The sequence below is a fragment of the Pangasianodon hypophthalmus genome, chromosome 15, assembly GCF_027358585.1.
Source record: "Pangasianodon hypophthalmus isolate fPanHyp1 chromosome 15, fPanHyp1.pri, whole genome shotgun sequence".
Lineage (NCBI taxonomy): Eukaryota > Metazoa > Chordata > Actinopteri > Siluriformes > Pangasiidae > Pangasianodon > Pangasianodon hypophthalmus.
The window spans coordinates 4,307,260-4,325,120 of NC_069724.1; the positions used below are offsets into that span (position 1 = coordinate 4,307,260).

Below are 17,861 nucleotides of genomic sequence, written 5' to 3' on the forward strand. Positions count from 1 at the left end.
ATATTCTGAAAGTCTATTTTATTACTTTAAAAAATATCTCCAGCATTTAAAACATGTACAAGCATGATTTTATGGGTGTGTCAAACTGAAGTGCGCATGCGCACGTTTAATTGTTTATTAAACCTGCATTTACATTGGTGATTGTTCTGCGCATGTGCGTGATGGATCTATACGTCTATTGTACTTACTTTATATTTCACAAGCTACCTTCAAAGGTATATCACACAGAATAATGAAAGCATAACGGTTAATTCTGGTGTTTAAAGATTAAGTTTACAACGTTTTTTTTTAATTTATTTGTTTATTTGAGTGGTGTTACAATTGCTGGTACAGTTTTAACTTGATTTCAGTGCAAATGTACAATACTTGTTGACGATATGGGAAAACTTGTACTTTTTAAAGGTGGCACGCTGTTATGTGGAAAAGATGAAGTCTGTAATTTAATATGCAAATAAATAAATGTTACAATTGTATCTGTACTCGACAGACAAAATGAAAGCGTCCATTAACACCTCTCTCTCTGTCTCTCTCCCACCTTTGACTTCGCTCTGTACAAAAACAGTTAAAAGACAACTGAAGCATTACCTATTAAGTTTAAGTTGAAATTTTACCTGGTACAAGGGCTTGGGAATGTGATGCCGTGACGCCATGACGCAGTGTCTTATGGGTGAGCCGCCATTTTGCCGGGGTTACTCAGTTAGCTAGTCAGCTAGCCGAGTTTTCATACACAGAGTGTTCTGGTGTTTGAGTCATTTTGGTAGAAGCTATTGTTTTGTTATTAACTGCCACAGCAACACCATGACAGACCTTCTAAAGAACTACAATGGAGTGTCGACTTACTGTGCCATTCTCCCTCATTTTATCCATACACTGTTGCTTCTCTGCTGAAAAAACAACAGAAACCCTCATAGAATTTGTAATGGGTTTAATGGAAACTGTAATGGTCCCCTGTGGGTTTCTACTGGTAATTTGTTGCCTTCTATGTGTTCTATGTCTAGTGGATACCATTAAGGACCAATAATGGTAATGGTTTTAATGGTTTGTAATGGTATGTGTAGTGGAAAGCATTAGAAGTTCTGTGATGGTTTCTGTTGTTTTTTTTCAGCAGGGTTGGCATCCCTTAGGAGTTCATTGCCCACAACCCCTTCTTCTTTGATTCATTTTCATCCTTTTTTCAGGCCTTAGACACATATAAAATTGTATTTACAATAAATTTATGCATTTACAGTATAGCACACACAGCTAATACATTACATATAATCACACACCTAATGCTGCACATACACATTCTCAACTGTGCATAACTGGTTCTTTAATTGGATGTAATTAAGAACACAAACTTACAAAATACATTTATTTGGCTCTGATGTGAGGAAAAAGCACAATTAAAGTGTAAAAATGGAATGGTTTATTTTCAAATTCTCAAAGACTCTCTGTCCCATAGTGTCCGAGTGTGTTTTTACACTAGCTGTACATCTTGACATCCACTGTGGTGTTTCACAGGCAGAGAGAAGAGATTCTGGTACAGCAACAATAACAGAACTCAATTAGAAAAAAGGAAAAAACCCTACAATGTCACATGAACTGTTTATCATGGATTTTCCTTGACATGGATAACATAAAGTCACTTTCTTAAATAAATGTACACACTGGGTTTTCATCCAGTCCTCCTACTTAGTGACAATTTTACATATAGTATAAGATTAATATGTATTTCACAGTTTCAAAGACATAATTTAAAGTATAAACAAAAGACACAATATATTACCTTTCTATAACTTCTTTGCTTGGCTGCAAATTAAAATAAAAGAAAAATCTTAATGAAGTTTTACATATTATACAAAGGGTAAATAAAAAGATCAATCGTTATGGAGATTCATGCTCAGAAGCGAAAATCTCCTTGTGATTGTCTTATAGTGCAAATGTAAAAGGACAGAGATCTCGAGAGCCACGCTTGATGCGTACTCCAATAAAGTGCCCTTCACCACAACTCTCTTCTAGTACAAGTCAAATCCTGTGGGGAAAGTTGTGGGGGACAAGAGACTGAAATGAGACATCATAGTTCCTTTTGCAGAAATCTTTAAAATGGATCCTGTGGGGTTTATCATCCACAGATTTAATACATATACTGGCAAGTGATGGCTTAAGTGACAATCATATTTTGAGGCCTGAGACGGTGACCAACATTCAGCATGTTTGTTATCTGCTTCCTGTTTTTGAAAGGTGCCTTGATATGGATGTCAGGCTTGCCATCACTAAGCCCAAAATGGTCTAAAAACCTGTGACATCTCTTAAAAAGTCTAACATTTTCTTACAAAAAAGTTTGTGTAGTTACAAGTTTTTATCCAATCCAGATTATTTTGGCTGCGTGCTGTAGCTTCTTCAAGGTGGATGAAGTCTTTGTGAAACTGCTGGCAGCTCTTTCTGGATTTGGTTCCTCTGTCCGTGGGAGATGAGGAAATGATGGCTGCAGCAGCCTGGCTCTGTTACCTCTTTCCCATCTCATTCTGTTTGAGGAACTGGATGTTAGCCCTGCTATCTGCCAGTTCAGGATACTGCTCCACAGGGAGTACGTAGTAGCCCTCATAGCCTGGGACTTTCCCCATTGCTAGGAGCTGCTGCTTCTCGCTCTCACTCCACGCTCGGCTCACATCTCTGCCCTCCTGCACCTGCTGCTGCTCCATGGCCCAAGCTCGAGACACTGCCCTCTGCTGAGCTTGCTCCAGCACACGAGCTCGCTCCTTTTCCAGCAGCTCGGTGCCAAGCCCGTAACGCACACTAAACACTAATGCTGCCGTGTGAATCTCCACAGTGACCCCGCGGCGTGATCGGCCGCTTACTGTCACGTTGACGTCGCTTTCCAGTATCCTGTGCCCACCACTGATACCCAGGGCCAAGAGGTCGCCATCGGGTAGCCCAAGCTTCACAAAGAAGTGCCAGTCACGCCTGTCTATCGTGTAGTGCATGCCTTCAAGGTAGATGGCGCCGGTGAGCACCTGTGCAATCTTGCGACTGCCCTCACTGGCTGCACTGGTCACAGATGCCAAAACGTGGCCCTCCCTGATAGCCAGCATCATGCCTTTTCCCACAACAGGTGTTCTGGTGCCGAACCAGTAGCCAGGCTTATCTCGTTTAACACGCCACTGTTTGCTGAGCTGCCTTCCCTCCAGAGCCATGAAGGCCTTGTTGTGTCGCTCCACTGAATGCTGTACTCCTGTGAACAGCTGTGAACGTCAAAGGGCATATGTTAAAGAGAAAATAGACTCACCTCAATGTTCAATTCATTTCTGCAGAATCAACTGAAGCGCATGGTATTTAAACAGGACCGGTAAAGTAAACATACCTGGGCATTGTCACAGTCCTGACTGGCAAGCAATTCATACGGAGGGTCAACAAAATATAATGGATGCCTAGGAAACCCAGGTATGATGTTGCTGAGCTGGAAACCAAACATGACCAGCCAGCTCTTCACGTCTAGAAAGAGGACAAAGGAAGAGAACAAATAATCTTAGCTGCTTTGCGGCATCCTATTTATCTGATGTCAGCATATTTATAGAATGCAATATGGCAGACTTTGCACAGTACATCACATTCATAATTGTGCTTACCATGTGGCAGCTAATACTGTGGTAATTATGTGAGTGACAATGAAGTGTTAAATGTTATGAAAGTACTGATGATACCGGCAAATCTCTCAGCCTAAGTTTATGTAATTTATCATAATATCAGTATCACAACACTGCCCTAGTTTGTTTGGTATTTTGGGAAACTCTTACCTGTCACATAGTTTTTAACATCAATCATGTCACTGAGAGGATTATTGTTCTTGAACATGTACAGGTTGAATGGTGCTGGCTCTTTGCTTATCCTTGCCCAGAGTGTGTGGTCAGGTGAGGTCCAGCGGCCTGCTAGTACGTCGTAGTCTCTTTGGGTGAAGTGCACCAGCTTAGTGAGAGGGTCATACAGCCCTCCATGGAAGCCAAGCGCAAGCTGGAAGTCTGGGTTGGAGTCATGGTATATTTCGCCATATGCTGTGTATTGCAACTGCTTCACCATTTGCCCATTGCTGCTAAAGACAGCCAGCGGAGTGCCTGTGTTGTCCGAAGCAATATAGTACTCCTCACCGCCATTCACCTCCATGGCGAACAGGTGGCCCTGGAGGTCGTAGTAAAAGGAAGTGATCTCAGCCCTGGAATGGTTATAGATGTGGCTCACCCGGCTTGGGTGATTGAGGTCAGCGTAGAAGTATTGTTGGTGCTCGCCACTAGATGTGCGACGCGACACGCGGCGCCCAAGGCCATCATAGCGATACTGCACACTCCAACCATCCGCTGTGCGGCTGTAAGCCCGCTCTAGCAGACCTTTGGAGTTGTACTCAAAGAAGTCTGAGCCCCTCTGGCTGAGGAAACCATCTTCATCCAGCTTGTACTGCATGTCCCCAAGGCGTGTGATGCGGTCGCGAAGGTCGTAGCGCAGTGGTAGCAGCCGGGCACTGTTTCCAGGGTTCAGCAAATGCAAGTTTCCATTCAGGTCATAGCTATAGCGCCACATGGACCAATCATTAACCTTGACACCAACAAGCTGGCCATCGCCGTCATACTCGTAACGGTACTGCGTAGTGTTGGCATAGGGCCCAATTTTAAGCTCGCGCTTGATCACACGACCCATGCTGTCGTACTGCACCGTCATCCAGTACATAAGAGAGCGGAAGATCTCGTACTGCACCTCTTTTATGCGGCCATGAGCATCAAAGTGTTTGCTGAGTGTCATTACGGCGGTGGTGATGATTTGGTTAATATCATAGTAGATGATGCCAAATTTGCCAAAGTGCTCCACCTTGCCGGAGATCTCATCATAGCGGTAAAGATCCACAGGAAGGGGAGTCTCTCCGATCACTGGCTTTATGCTGGCCACACGGAAGCTGTTGTCGTGGTAGGTGTAATCGAAGCGGGCATTGACCATCCCCTCCTCTGAGAAGCGGTACATCTGCTTGTCCACCAGGGGGCCGAGCTTGCGGTAGCGGATGGTACAGGAGAAGCCACCACTTTGCAAATTCACCATCTTGAGCACCCCAGCTGTTTCGTCGTAGCCGAAGGTAACTGCAGTCGAGTCATATAGTACTTCGGAGAGCTTGGCCAGCTTTCCATACTTGTAGAGTACACGACGACCTGTTCCCAGGTAGAAAGTGGCCCTGGGGCGGCCGTCCTCACTAAAGTCATGGATAACAGTGGCATTGCTTTCGGGAGGGTTGTAGGTGTTGCGGATGTAGCCCACAGAGACATGGGTGGACATGGTGTGTCTGGCCATGCTGGGCATGGTGACCGCTGTAAGCCGACCAGAGCTATCGAAATCAAACACATACTGCTTCTGACTCTGCTGCAGCAGCAGAACCATAGACTGTGCACAGAGAAACAGAGCAACAAATGGCACTTTAATTAATATTTGATGTTAGAGGCCACCATATCACTGCATTTTATATGTAAACAATGAGTTACTTTCTGTTACTCCTTAGTAGGTTTCTACTCCCATGGTATACAAATACAGTAACTATAACCAGACCAATTTAGTCCAAATATAAATCACCTTATCAAGATAGCTGAAGCTCCACACTTTCCCATCCACAAAGGTGCGGGATAGGATGCGGCCAAAAGTGTCGAACTCGCTCTTCTCGCTCATGCTGCCCCTCTGCAAACCCACCAAACGGCCCGTGGGTGAGTAGGACACGTTGACCAGTGCCAGACTGCTGCTGGGGAGCCAGGTGGCAGGCCGGCCCTGAGCGTCGTAAATGATGCGCAGCGTAAACTTACGGTGATCATCGTACACCTTCTCGGTTCTTGTGTTGCGGTCATAATCAATGGAAAGCAGATTCCTGCCATGAGCCTGGGGAATTTTTAAAGAATTGCACCACTTTAGTGTCATTATTATTACAGATGCACTGATTCTACATTTTACATTTTTGTTATAATACCAGTATCAGAGCTCTGATTACCGGCTGATACCCAACACTAATCTGATGCAGACATTTTCACAATAACCAAGGAATTCTCTGCAAGCTTCTGTTGCCAAGTTGTCTAACTGCAAGATATGTGTACTACCAGTCAACCTGACATGTCAGTGGATTGATCGCATTAGAAAATATGGCAAAGTGTTTAATGTATCAAGTATCAGGCTTGAAAACAAAACCTGATAACAAAACCCGTACATCATTAAATATTATATCAATATTCACGAACATATAGTATTACAGCATACAGTATATTTACAGTAAAGGCATACAGCAAATTTTGATCATTGCTATAGTTTCTAAAAGCCCATGCTTACGCGCAGCTTTCTTCCGAACACAGTGATTTTGCCTTTGGTCAGCTCTTTCCTCATCCTCCACTCAATAGAGTTGAGGCCACTGTCTGTTGGTAGAGAAATGTTGCGCCTCCCGATGGTTGGTGTGACTGAGCCTGCCAGGATGTGAGGTTCAGTATGGAAGCTGAGTCCCATGCCGTTGGCGTAGGAAACCCTCAGGGTGCCGTTGTAGTACATCTGATAGCTATTACGAACTTGATCTGTGAGAAGACAACAGGGAGATATTAGAGAATTCAGTCATGAATAAGAAACCAAGCTGCGTTTTATTTAGTATAAGGCTTTAGAGTTGATCTGACTCTACACATTACTAGAAAATGTATTATTTTGGCCAGACTGTGTGTGCAAGAGAAAAAGTGGGCTGATGTTATTGCTGGAAATAAAGGGCTAAAAGCAGCAGAAATGCCTTTGGTTCCATTTACACACTGTAATTGCATCAGCCAGCACTCTCTACAGACATGCACACTCAAAATGCACTCATTTACGCATTGAAAAGTCATCAGAAACTTTTAAGTACACTCCAGAACATAGTTAACAGGCACTTGGTATCCAAAGGCAGCTCAGAAAAGCCTTCAAACTCATTTATCTTGAGTAAACAACAGCTGCAGATGTTGGCTTTAATAGGAAGTATGGCTTAGCTAGTGGGGATATTACTGTAAGCCATCCGTGGTTCAAAAGAAATACAGCGGAACATCCAAGCTTTAAACATAGCTTTAAAAAAAATACGTGTTTTCCCAGCTCTGCTGGACACATACACATGAGTGGTTTCATTGTAGTTCGTCAAGAGGAGATACCATACTACCTGTTGCTTTAGTAATGTGCTACAACATAAAATTTGTGTAAGTGCTTGTGTGCTGTGAAGTCGTATACTACTCTATACTCTTCTTACCTTGAAGCACAGTGTAAGATGCTTCCACTGAGGAGAGGTTGGTGATAATAGTGACATCATCATCCCTGTTCGAGCTCTCCATATCGATGTTGATGGACTGTTCCATCTCACGGTGCAGACTGGTCACCATACCGGTGGGGTAAGAGACATTCGTTAAACGTCCCTCGCTGTCATAGCTGCAAACAGGAAAAAATCATCTAACACATCAGTACATATTTTATAAATACACAGGTTACAATGTTTCAATGTCGTTCACTCTCAAATGGATCAAAAAGATATTATTATTATTATTATACAGAAATATTATCACAGATCACTTTGATGTTATTGTAAATGTAACTTTTTATTCAAAGATCTTGCTCTTTGAATGTTAAATATATTTTCAATAAAATTACTTGGGACATCTAAGAGCACAATACTCTACTCCTGACACTAGATGGCACTAAAACTGTTTAGAAGGAGCAATTTACACTGTATGAATGAAAGAAGCTCATTCCAAATGAAAGAACTCATTCTGCTGCTTCTGTTGCCATAATAATAATAATAATAATAATAATAATAATAATAATATATGTGGGAATATATTACATTTATCAAAACACAATACAGTATGGGTCATTTGAAAAATAGTGTTTGAGATAATTAATGTCCTTATTACTATCATTATCCTTCATTTCTAAGTAAGACCGTCACTGTTCGAATACTATTTGAATATTCATAGCATTTACCAGTGTGTAAGATCTCACATTTTACTCTTACACAACTAAGACATGGCAGCTGATCCATGTGTTTATTTATTTTTTTTGTTGCAATCAACCTTGTCCTTGATGTAGGAAAGGGTTTTTCGCATAAATGCCTGTTAATTTATGGCATCATTATGTCCACATTTAAAAAAAAAAGATTGTAATCTACAAAGTATATGTATAAACATGATTACATGTAAGTAGTTTCCAACAGGCACTTATTGGAATCATTTTCTTCTCTGGATGAATTTCAGGTGAAGATATACTGCGTATGTAGCATTCTACAAGGCATTCCCTAATACCCTATGTAGTAAGCACATATAGTAAATATGAAGCTATGAAATATGAATATTAGGAGTTAAAGAAATGTTGACTTTAATTGTGGGTAATTAAATAAATAAATACAAATAAATCTGGAACATTTAATTTTAAATTACAGTACTGGGTCATAAAGTGGTTTATATGATGTAAACACACATGATCGTACTACAGCTTACATATGTTCCTTCTGTGGCAGAATGTAATTACAGTTATATTAATATTCATTTGTATTTGAATACTAAGTCTCGTAAGTAATTTAAAACCAATTGCAAATTGTTACTCACTCGTAGAAGCTGGTCCACCCAGACTCGTCAGCTTTTGAGGCGAGCAGCTCGGTGTTGGTGGTGTAAGTGAGCAGCGCTACCTCCTGGTTGAGGGCGGAAACAGAGCGCAGGTTTCCAGTTGCATCCATTCCCAACGTCACCACCTGGTTCTCAGGCAGCAGTAACAGCCGCACCACTCCACCTGCCTCTCTCCTGATCTTCAGAGTGTTGTTGGAGCTATCAGTGATCGAGACTAGTTCTCCATCCACTCCATAGCTGAAGTTATATAGCGCAAGGCCTGTGACGAGACTGAGCGTTTGCCTGTGCAAACCGTCCTCACTGAACACGTACAGCTCCTGCTCTAACGCTGATCCCAGCTCGTACTGCCCTGCGGCGTTCAGGCCCGGCCAGTTGACACGCACCGATCGCACACGGATGTTGTTAAGGTCAGCAATGTAGAGCGTGCCATCCGGTGACACTGCCAGAGAGGCGGGCGCATTGAGGCTGGCATCAGCCGCATAGCTGTCATCCCCAGAATAGCAGTTGCAGTTGACGTCATTCTTACAGTCACACTCGGATGTAGCACCAGCCAGCAGTGAGATCTCGCCGTCAGCGCTGACCTGACGCACACGGTTGATTTTCTTCTCATCACTCTCCGCGATGTAGAGCACACCCGAATGGGAGACAGCAATGGCTGTGGCACTCTCCAGTGCCGAGTGGATGGCCAGCCTGCTGAGGGAGTAGTCGATACCGGGAACCTGGCAGTGCATGGGCCGACCAGCCACGATGCTTACCTGCTGGTTCTCAGTGATTCGCAGGACAACATTGTTCTCTAGAACGTACAGTGAGTTGTCCATGGGGTTGACGGCCAGGTCAGTGGGCCACTCCAGACGCACCTGCACACACACACACACACACACACACACACACACACACACACACACACACACACAGGAGATCTGTCTATCAGTTTGAAGGGTCACTTCTAGAGCTAGCTACAGACTGATAGCCTGGTTCTTTTCTTTGCAAGAGTGGTTGTCAAACAAACAATGCAAGCATCTGGGCCATGAGTAATGTGCCTTTTGTGTGTCACACAGGAAAGATGGAGAAGGGACTAGTCAGACAGAGACGCAAAAGATGATGGAGACAGTGAGGGGCAGAGATTTGAGAGACAGCAAGGTTGAGAGAGAGAGAGAGAGAGAGAGAAGAAAGATAGAGGCCATTTTCCACACCATAAACTACCAGAATGTTTTTCGATTGGATACCAATTCAGTACCAAATGTTCCAATTTTATGTCCTTTGGCACAAATGGTTTTCAGAGGTAGTGCTGGAAGCACTGTTAATTGCTGATTGGCTCTGCATACCATAAACATAAATGGCAAATAATAAAATCCCAGAATAGTAATAAAACAAATCCTTAGTTCTGATGTGATATTTCATTTCTATACCAGCAAAAAAAAAAGGTTTTTAAGGCACAAAGAACAAAAATAGTTTTGTTTTCATATGTGTTCCTAGTGCATTGATTAAATACACTTGATCAATACCAAAGTATGTCATTTTAATATTGTTATGATGCTGATTTTATCCCTTGCTCTCATCTTTGACAAAGTATTCATGCTTTGGTGGCAGCTAATATAAGCCAAATAGCAGATATCAGTCCAAGCACTTTCTCCATATTAAACCTTGAAATGATGTTTCCATTGCTTTAACTGTCATCTGCAGTCATCTGTCATGTTGGTGGGAAATAAACTCTAACAAGAAACCTCAGGTATGGTTATTTCCAGTTTGGGATAGTTCTTTTTTTGGAAACTGCAGTGGTAAAGTGCTCAGAAATAAAGAGATAGAGCAGAAAAGCAGAGAGGCGCATGCACCGACCTGGCTGACGTCCATGCTGGTGTCACAGCTGAGAGGCCTGACTGCGGTCAAATCGTTGGTTTTTATCAGAGTGGAGATGATGCCATTCTGATCCACCTTACGGATCATGGTGGCGTCCACAAAGTACATGAGCCCATTCTTATCCACAGCAATGCCTGTAGGTGAGCATCACAGATAATAAGAAAAGATTTGCTGATATGCCTTTCACAACATTTGCCGCTAACAGGCTTGCAAACAAATTCATGTTCTATTTACTGCGAAGGAAGGTTCAGCCAAACATTGCTGACAGTCTTCATAAGTTAAACACCTGAGCTGACAGCTCTGTTGAAATACAGATTAGCATTCTCAGCCTGTCTCATGATGTCTAAACATGCTGATGAGCTGTCCTCCAAAGACTAGCAAGACTGACTTGAAACATATCTGAGCCCCCTTGCAGAGCAGAATCTGTGCACTGAATATATACTGCACAACTAAAACACAATATCAAAGGAAAAATGTGTAAATATGTGAATGTGTATGTGTAAATAAATATCTGTGTCTACCAATGCCATGTACCTCTCGAAGGTACTACTAAAAAATAATAACTAGCTAACATTATAGAAAGAAATGCTGGTCTGTCTTTAATGGTACATACCACATCATCTTTGTGATAAGACTGCCAAAAAAATACATGAAAAGGAATTTTTTATACCTAATACAAATGCAAATGTATCAAAATAAAACAGAAACTAAAACAGTGTTTTGATATTAAATTTAGCATTTTATAAAACTGTAGTGTTTTAATGTCTGGTTGCCTCCAAAAGTAAAGAAAAAAAAGGGAGAAAACTGCATTTAAAGATTTCATTGCAATTCCACTCAAAAGTAACCAAAGTAAATGATATTTTTTAAAAATATTTTTACATTTTCTTAAACTAGAGATTATTTTATAACAGAGTTTATGAAATTATTAAATTATGTTATAGGCAGAAAAACAAAAATTTTGGTCAAAACCCAATTTTTAAGTAATTTTTGATATCTATACCTTTTTCTCTCTGTCCCCATTTGCAATGATTTTCATTGAGTAGGATAGAGTGTGGAGCTCACCTCTGGGGCTCATCAGCGTGGCCTCCACGGCTTTGCCCCCGTCTCCACATCGTGCCTCGTCAAACGGCACACACTGCTCGCCTGTGCCTGCCACCACCTGAGCGTTATCCATAAGTGGGCGGACACCACTCAGTGAGCGCACACGGTAGATCTGTCTGGAGTTGGTGTCTGACAGGAACAGAGCTCCTGAGACCGGATCCACTGCCAGGTAGTACTTATGGCTCGGGCTGTTGCTATGGAAATACGGGAAACGGAAGGAATTTGTCTTAATAGTCTTGGGCCAAGAGCACCATCACCTTGGTGAGCATGATAAAATGTTAAAAGCTCATCTGAGCAGAGTAATGAGACTTCTAAAATAAGCTATAAAAAAGACATCACTTTGATAGGAACGCAAAATGGAAAGAAAGTGGATGAAATACAGGGGATTAATAGAGAAAAAAGAATGTGAAAATCCCTGCTACTGGAAACTTTTCAGTATTAAAGGTACAATTCATGATTATTAAAACTGGTTTAGACTTACAGTATAATGAGCAAATAATTCCATAAATACCCTAAATACTGTAATTTGGAACATTGCTATGCAATGCATCTGGTTAGTTGCTTCAATTCAAGCTTCTGTTTACTCTTTTTCTGGCCCAGAAAAAGGGCCATTGTTTTAATTATAATCTCTGGGTCTCAGACCGCAGAGAGTTCTAAAATTTACAGACTGCTACAGACTTTAAAACTAAACTAATCAGTGTGTGAGGCCATATGTCACTTACCTGTGTCGCAGATCTTTATTTCTTCAATGTCGAATCACAAACACAAAGAGGAGAAAGAAACAGACATATTAAAACTCAAAAATCCAACAGAAACTGTTAATAATTTTTTCTTAAAAAAGCACTATAACCCATCTTACCGCAGCTCCAGAATGGCTGTGGTGTTGAGGGAAGGGTACACCCTCCTGACAAAGTTGAGGTCGCCCACATACAGGTTTCCCTCTCCATCACACGCCAGGGCCACGGGCGCCAGCAGCTTGTTGCCCTCGGCCAGGCCGCTGCAGCTGGGGCAGGAGATGCTGCGCCGCCGCCCATTTCCCATGATGCTGCTGATGACTGGAGGCTGCTGCTCAGATATGAACACGTTCTCCCCAGAGCCCTTATGAAGGATACCTGAGAGACACAAATAAAGAGAACAGCATGCATTCATTAGCATTTACAATAATACAGGATTCTTTTTTTACACACAAATGCCAAGTGGAAATTCTGACATTAGCAGCGGCATTACTGAAAGATGCATTTCATCAGCTCCTATTTATAATGATGTTAAAATATACAAATTCACCAGTCTTCTTCGTCGACATCCTTTTCACAACTAAAAAAAAGAACTATGCAGAAATAATGATCAGAAAATTATTTGGTGATTAAGTAAGGAATAAAACTGTGTGGTGTGGTGTGACAGTGTGGTTACCACCCCAAAGTTTTCCAATAAAAGCATGCCACAAAGTGCTTCATTTTGGATTAGAATGTTTTTTACTAATTAAAGAAAGACATGTCATATGTTTTATTCATTTATAGTTACATTTAAAGGTGTGGAACATTCCTGTTATCACTTACGTTATAACAGCTCTAAACCTCTCACCAACCACTTACTTGTCAATAAGATAAAACAAAACACAGCTTGTCAAGTTACCGCAAATCCCCAAAGCACAAAGCGCTCCGTCCTAAAGACTTTCCCATGTTCTTGTTCTTACATGAAAACTTAAAGTTACAGCTTTACCTCTGACACTGGAGACTCCTTCCATAAATTCTAAATAACCATCTCCTCACAGAACACTTATCAATAATTACACACCTTTTTTTTTTTTTTATTATGTTTGGAGCGTCTGCAACACAAGTCCCTGTGTAATTGTTACAATTAGACTGAGCACATTAATATAAACCTCACAGCTGTAACTACTGTCAGAGCTGCTGTTATAGTAAATTAATCAACACCTTCTGCCCAGAATTGAGAATTCAACAGTGCTGTGGTACAAAGGGTTCGCAGTACATCTTTAGACACCAGGTGTATAATAAAACCTTGTGCTCACTAATCTGCAGATCTGCAGTGTTCACCGTGATTGTTAGATTAACATACTTGCATTTTATAACCACCATTTTATATTTAGCAAGTAATACATAAAGAGATTGTGTCTCAGATCATTACTATGTTCAGAAACATTTAGCTTTAATTTTTATCCTTTTAGTATTCAGCATTAATTTGTAACAGTTCTCAGTGTGTGACTTTGTGCTGTCAGATTTCGATGTAAATCATGTACGTCACACACTGTTGCTTCTGCATGAGAGGCTCAGATTATGCAATTTTAATTACTCATCACGAAGATATACCACTCAGAGAACTGAATGTGTGAAAGAAAACAAGCAACACAGTGATACATGCATGTCCTTTTATCCTGACGAATTGTAAGTGCTATTTAGAAATGTATTTTGAACATACTGTGAGCAATACCTTAAGTGGGTGCATCAATAGAGTCATCAGTATGTACAGTTGGTTACTTAGTGATGTGTCATTTCTACAATATTAAATGCCAAGCAGACTTGTACAAAGGTTTATGTAAGAGAGCATGATATGTTCGCAATATTGTCAGGAGATTGTGAAGTTGAATCCCGATGATGTTACATCCATCCCTGGCCAGGAGCCAGAGGAGCAAAACAGGCTGTGCTCTCTGTATGGGAGGGATGACATACACTCTCTCTCTCTCTCTCTCTCTCTCTCTCTCTCTCTCACTCTTGTCAATCACAGCAACCCTAGTCAGTCATGGGCAATTGTGAGCTCATGTATGAAGAAGACGGTAGATAGTGTTTTCCTCAGGGTGTTATGCTTCCCTGTGATGCAGCATGAACAGCAGTTCAAAAACATGGCTGGCTTCAAATGTCTAGGAGGAAGCACTTGTAAGCCTTCACTCTCCCAGGTTGGTAGCTGTCGTATGATAGGGAGAGCTGGCTGGTGGGTGGGAATTGGCAGGTGACCAAATCAGTGAGAAAATGAGGGAGAAAAAAACAGCAAAAAAAATTACTGGCACGTGTCCTTTCTTCCCTAATACTTTGTTATGCCACCACTCACCTTAATGACAACAGCAATGCTGTCAAAAAAAAATTCCACCAGTGGCTTGCAATCCTGTCAAATTTATCCCACTCTTCCACTGACTGGATGTGCAATTTAGATAAAGTTTTGTGCTGCCTATTGTTGTGTTTCACCTGCCGTTCCAAATAATCCCACAAGTTTTCTATGAGATCGTGGCTGGGTGATTTTGGAAGCCAGACAAACCTGTCCCAGAGCTCCATCATGCTCACTGAACAAGTCACACACTTTACCTACAGATCTACAGTTACCATCCTGGAACACGGGATTGTAAATGCTGTGTTCTGCTTAAAGCTGAAGCACAAAACCTAACTAAGCTCCATTTGTCAAGCTACACAACCTAATGACACTGTACAGTAAAACACTTCTACTGCTGGATGTGATGAATCTTTTGTTCTGAGATTTTTTGTTCAGGGGTATCTTAGGCATAAATGCATGTGTGTGTATTGGCTCACCATGGCGGATATTGAGTGTGTGGTGTTTGTCCAGTGACCAGCCCCCCAGGTTCGAGGGTGTGAGCTCATAGCCCTGCAGCACTGCTGTTCTCTTCTCCCATAGGATCTGAGTGGGACAAGTCTCATACTCGTATCCAACAGAGACTAGAGTGAATGAGAGAGAGAGAGCGAGAGCAGAGGAGACATACAGAGAAAGAAATAAGTTCACACATAGACACACACACTTTATGAGCTTAATTTAATTTAATTGCTGACCAGGGACTGGACAACTTATTGCTTCAACTAATTTGAAGAGAACAACATAGGTCCAGTAGGCCTTATTAGCTGAGTGAAAGGGAGTCTCCATATTAAATGATGTGTGGTTGAGGGAATAGCACTGAGTCACTATTTTTTAGAACTGGTAACTGTAGTGCGAACTGGCTGACAGTATACATCAATGCACACGTAAAAAAGGAAGTGATCACTGTTTGGGCTGTTCCACAGGTTTATTCACTTATATACAGATTCCAGTTTGTGTATCAAGTGCTCAGTGCAAATGCTCTCAGATTTGGAAGGGTGTGACTGCACCCTAAGAGCACTCACCTACAGCCTCAGCCAGGCCGTACACTCTCTGCCTGTAGGCATCCGTCTTGTCCCAGATGTATGTGTAGGCCAGGTTGGGTGAGGCGTGGAACCACTTCTGAAACAGCTGACCCTCCATGGCCACCATCAGATGCACTTTGGCCAGACTCACAGGCACCTGGGCCGTGGTCATGGTCACCTTAAGCAGGGCATGATATCCTGATGTCCTCGAGCTCAGATAGCACAGGTTCAGACTGGTGCCTGGGATCTCCACTTGTTCATGAAGAACCTGAGGAAAGAGAGAGAGATTAGTTAAATAAAAAAGCATTAATAAATGGTGAATGATGGTTCCTTGTTTTTTTGTTCCCCAAATACAAAGCATATCCTACATTAATTTAGCCCTTAAATACGGTAAAGAAATAAAGCATGGATCAACTGCATATTGTGCAGCTCTTCAATGCAACAAAAATAATTTCAATGATGACAATATTACACAAAGGCAGAGAAGGTTACAGGTGATTAGAGAGACACTCCAGGGAACTGCTGCTCTTTTACACTGCTATGAGTCATTGTTTTCTTAGTTTTACCGAGCTACTGCATATTATTGCCCTTCAGGCAAACTATTTTAAAGCCCCAGGAGCCACTCATTATTTTATTTTCAGTTTTCATTTGAAATTCAGTTTTGGTTAGATTTTTCGTGTGGTTTTGTTACAGACTTAGAAAAGTGGAGCTTTTCTGTATAACAGGCAAAACATATTTAATGTACAAGAAATAGCCATTATCTAAGATTTTATGGTTTATCTATTTACAATGATTTTTAAAAAAAAATCAAAAACGGAATTTATGTAATAATTTTTGTTGTAATATATTTATTTCAGTTTACATATTTTGTAGTTATATCTACATCTGTATCCATAAAACATACAGATGTGTAAAGTTATAGATGTTTATCTGTTGTATACTGTATCTGTGTTGTCAGTTGAAGAACTCAAACAAGAAGTGAGTTAAAGAAAAAAAAAAAAACTCCAAATCCATATAATAAATAATAATATCTGGTGGTGGTCAGACTGCATTACACACCATGACCATGCTGCTCCTTAATAGTGTTCCTTTACTGCTAGTATTAAAATTTTTTGTGAAGCAAGTATGCATATGTACCTGGCTTTCGGGTATAATGTGCTTGTCTGCGGGGTTGGAGCTAAAGAACGAAGATAAAGGGGAAGGCACAAGCACAGGATCAGGTCTGACAAAGCCGCTCAGGTCACAGCCTGGGATGACGATGTCCTGCGTCTTCATGACCAGAGTGTCCATGGCGTAGAAGCGGTTCCACGGCAGCCACACGGTGCGCTCCTGCTTCAGAAACGGAGCTCGCTCAAAGCGTAGGGTCAGAGATGCGCCGCCATTAGCCACCAGGTCAAACCTGAATGCACAGAGAGAAATCTAAACCTACATCTCATCCACACATGAACAAAACTTTTCTGTGTGATGTTAACTGAATCCACTCAAATGACAGGCAGTGGTTATATCGCTACAGGTTGAATGATGAGACTGAGAAGTGTGGACACTCACATGCCATCCTGACGAGTCATGGTGTAACCATAATGTGGGTAGTTCACAAAACTCACGTTGACACCCACCAGAGGAGTCCCATCAGATGTCAGGACCTGGCCACGAATCAGAGACGCCAGGCTACACACACCATCACCAATACAAATACAGAGACAAAAACAAAGAGATGGACAGAAGAGAAAAAGTAATATTTATTAGCTACATATACCACTCGTGAGCTCTCATATTCAGTCGTGGGCCAGTAGTTTAAGGTCTGGACTACTGACTAAAGGATGAGAGTTCAAGTCCTGGAACAAGAAAGCCACTGTTGTCACATAACTGTAAGATGCATTGGATAAAAGCCTCTGGTATAAATGGCCTAGTATAGCTAAGCTCCCATGTCAAGTCAAGTCAAGTCAAAATTTATTTCTATAGCACATTTAAAAGCAAGAGAGTTGCGCCAAAGTGCTGTACAACAAAACACAGTATATAAAAGCATAAAAGGAAACATGCATCATATGAAAAATAAACACATAAAATAGAATCAGAGCAAACTGACATCAAAGCCTTAAACTGACATTAATCAAAAGCCAGAGAAAACAAATAAGATTTAAGAACAGACTTAAAACTAGCAAGTGAAGGAGCAAGT

General features: G+C 41.5%; 1 protein-coding gene across 2 annotated transcripts in view; it reads right to left on the bottom strand.

Annotated features, from left to right (window-relative positions):
• Window positions 1-1,385: 1,385 nt before the first annotated feature.
• The window catches only part of tenm2b (teneurin transmembrane protein 2b), a 282,971-nt gene continuing 266,495 nt past the window's right edge, over window positions 1,386-17,861 (bottom strand). For both annotated transcript variants that reach the window (XM_034311334.2, XM_026938712.3), the window contains 15 exons: window positions 17,234-17,353; window positions 16,823-17,084; window positions 15,686-15,953; window positions 15,104-15,247; window positions 12,427-12,679; window positions 12,290-12,310; window positions 11,529-11,761; window positions 10,446-10,600; window positions 8,592-9,466; window positions 7,244-7,419; window positions 6,322-6,557; window positions 5,584-5,880; window positions 3,777-5,397; window positions 3,344-3,474; window positions 1,386-3,224 (listed from right to left, as the gene is read on the bottom strand). In XM_034311334.2, the coding sequence (XP_034167225.2) occupies window positions 2,487-3,224; window positions 3,344-3,474; window positions 3,777-5,397; window positions 5,584-5,880; window positions 6,322-6,557; window positions 7,244-7,419; window positions 8,592-9,466; window positions 10,446-10,600; window positions 11,529-11,761; window positions 12,290-12,310; window positions 12,427-12,679; window positions 15,104-15,247; window positions 15,686-15,953; window positions 16,823-17,084; window positions 17,234-17,353 (5,530 nt within the window). In that variant the 3' untranslated portion in view covers window positions 1,386-2,486. The remainder of the gene's footprint in view (window positions 3,225-3,343; window positions 3,475-3,776; window positions 5,398-5,583; window positions 5,881-6,321; window positions 6,558-7,243; window positions 7,420-8,591; window positions 9,467-10,445; window positions 10,601-11,528; window positions 11,762-12,289; window positions 12,311-12,426; window positions 12,680-15,103; window positions 15,248-15,685; window positions 15,954-16,822; window positions 17,085-17,233; window positions 17,354-17,861) is intronic.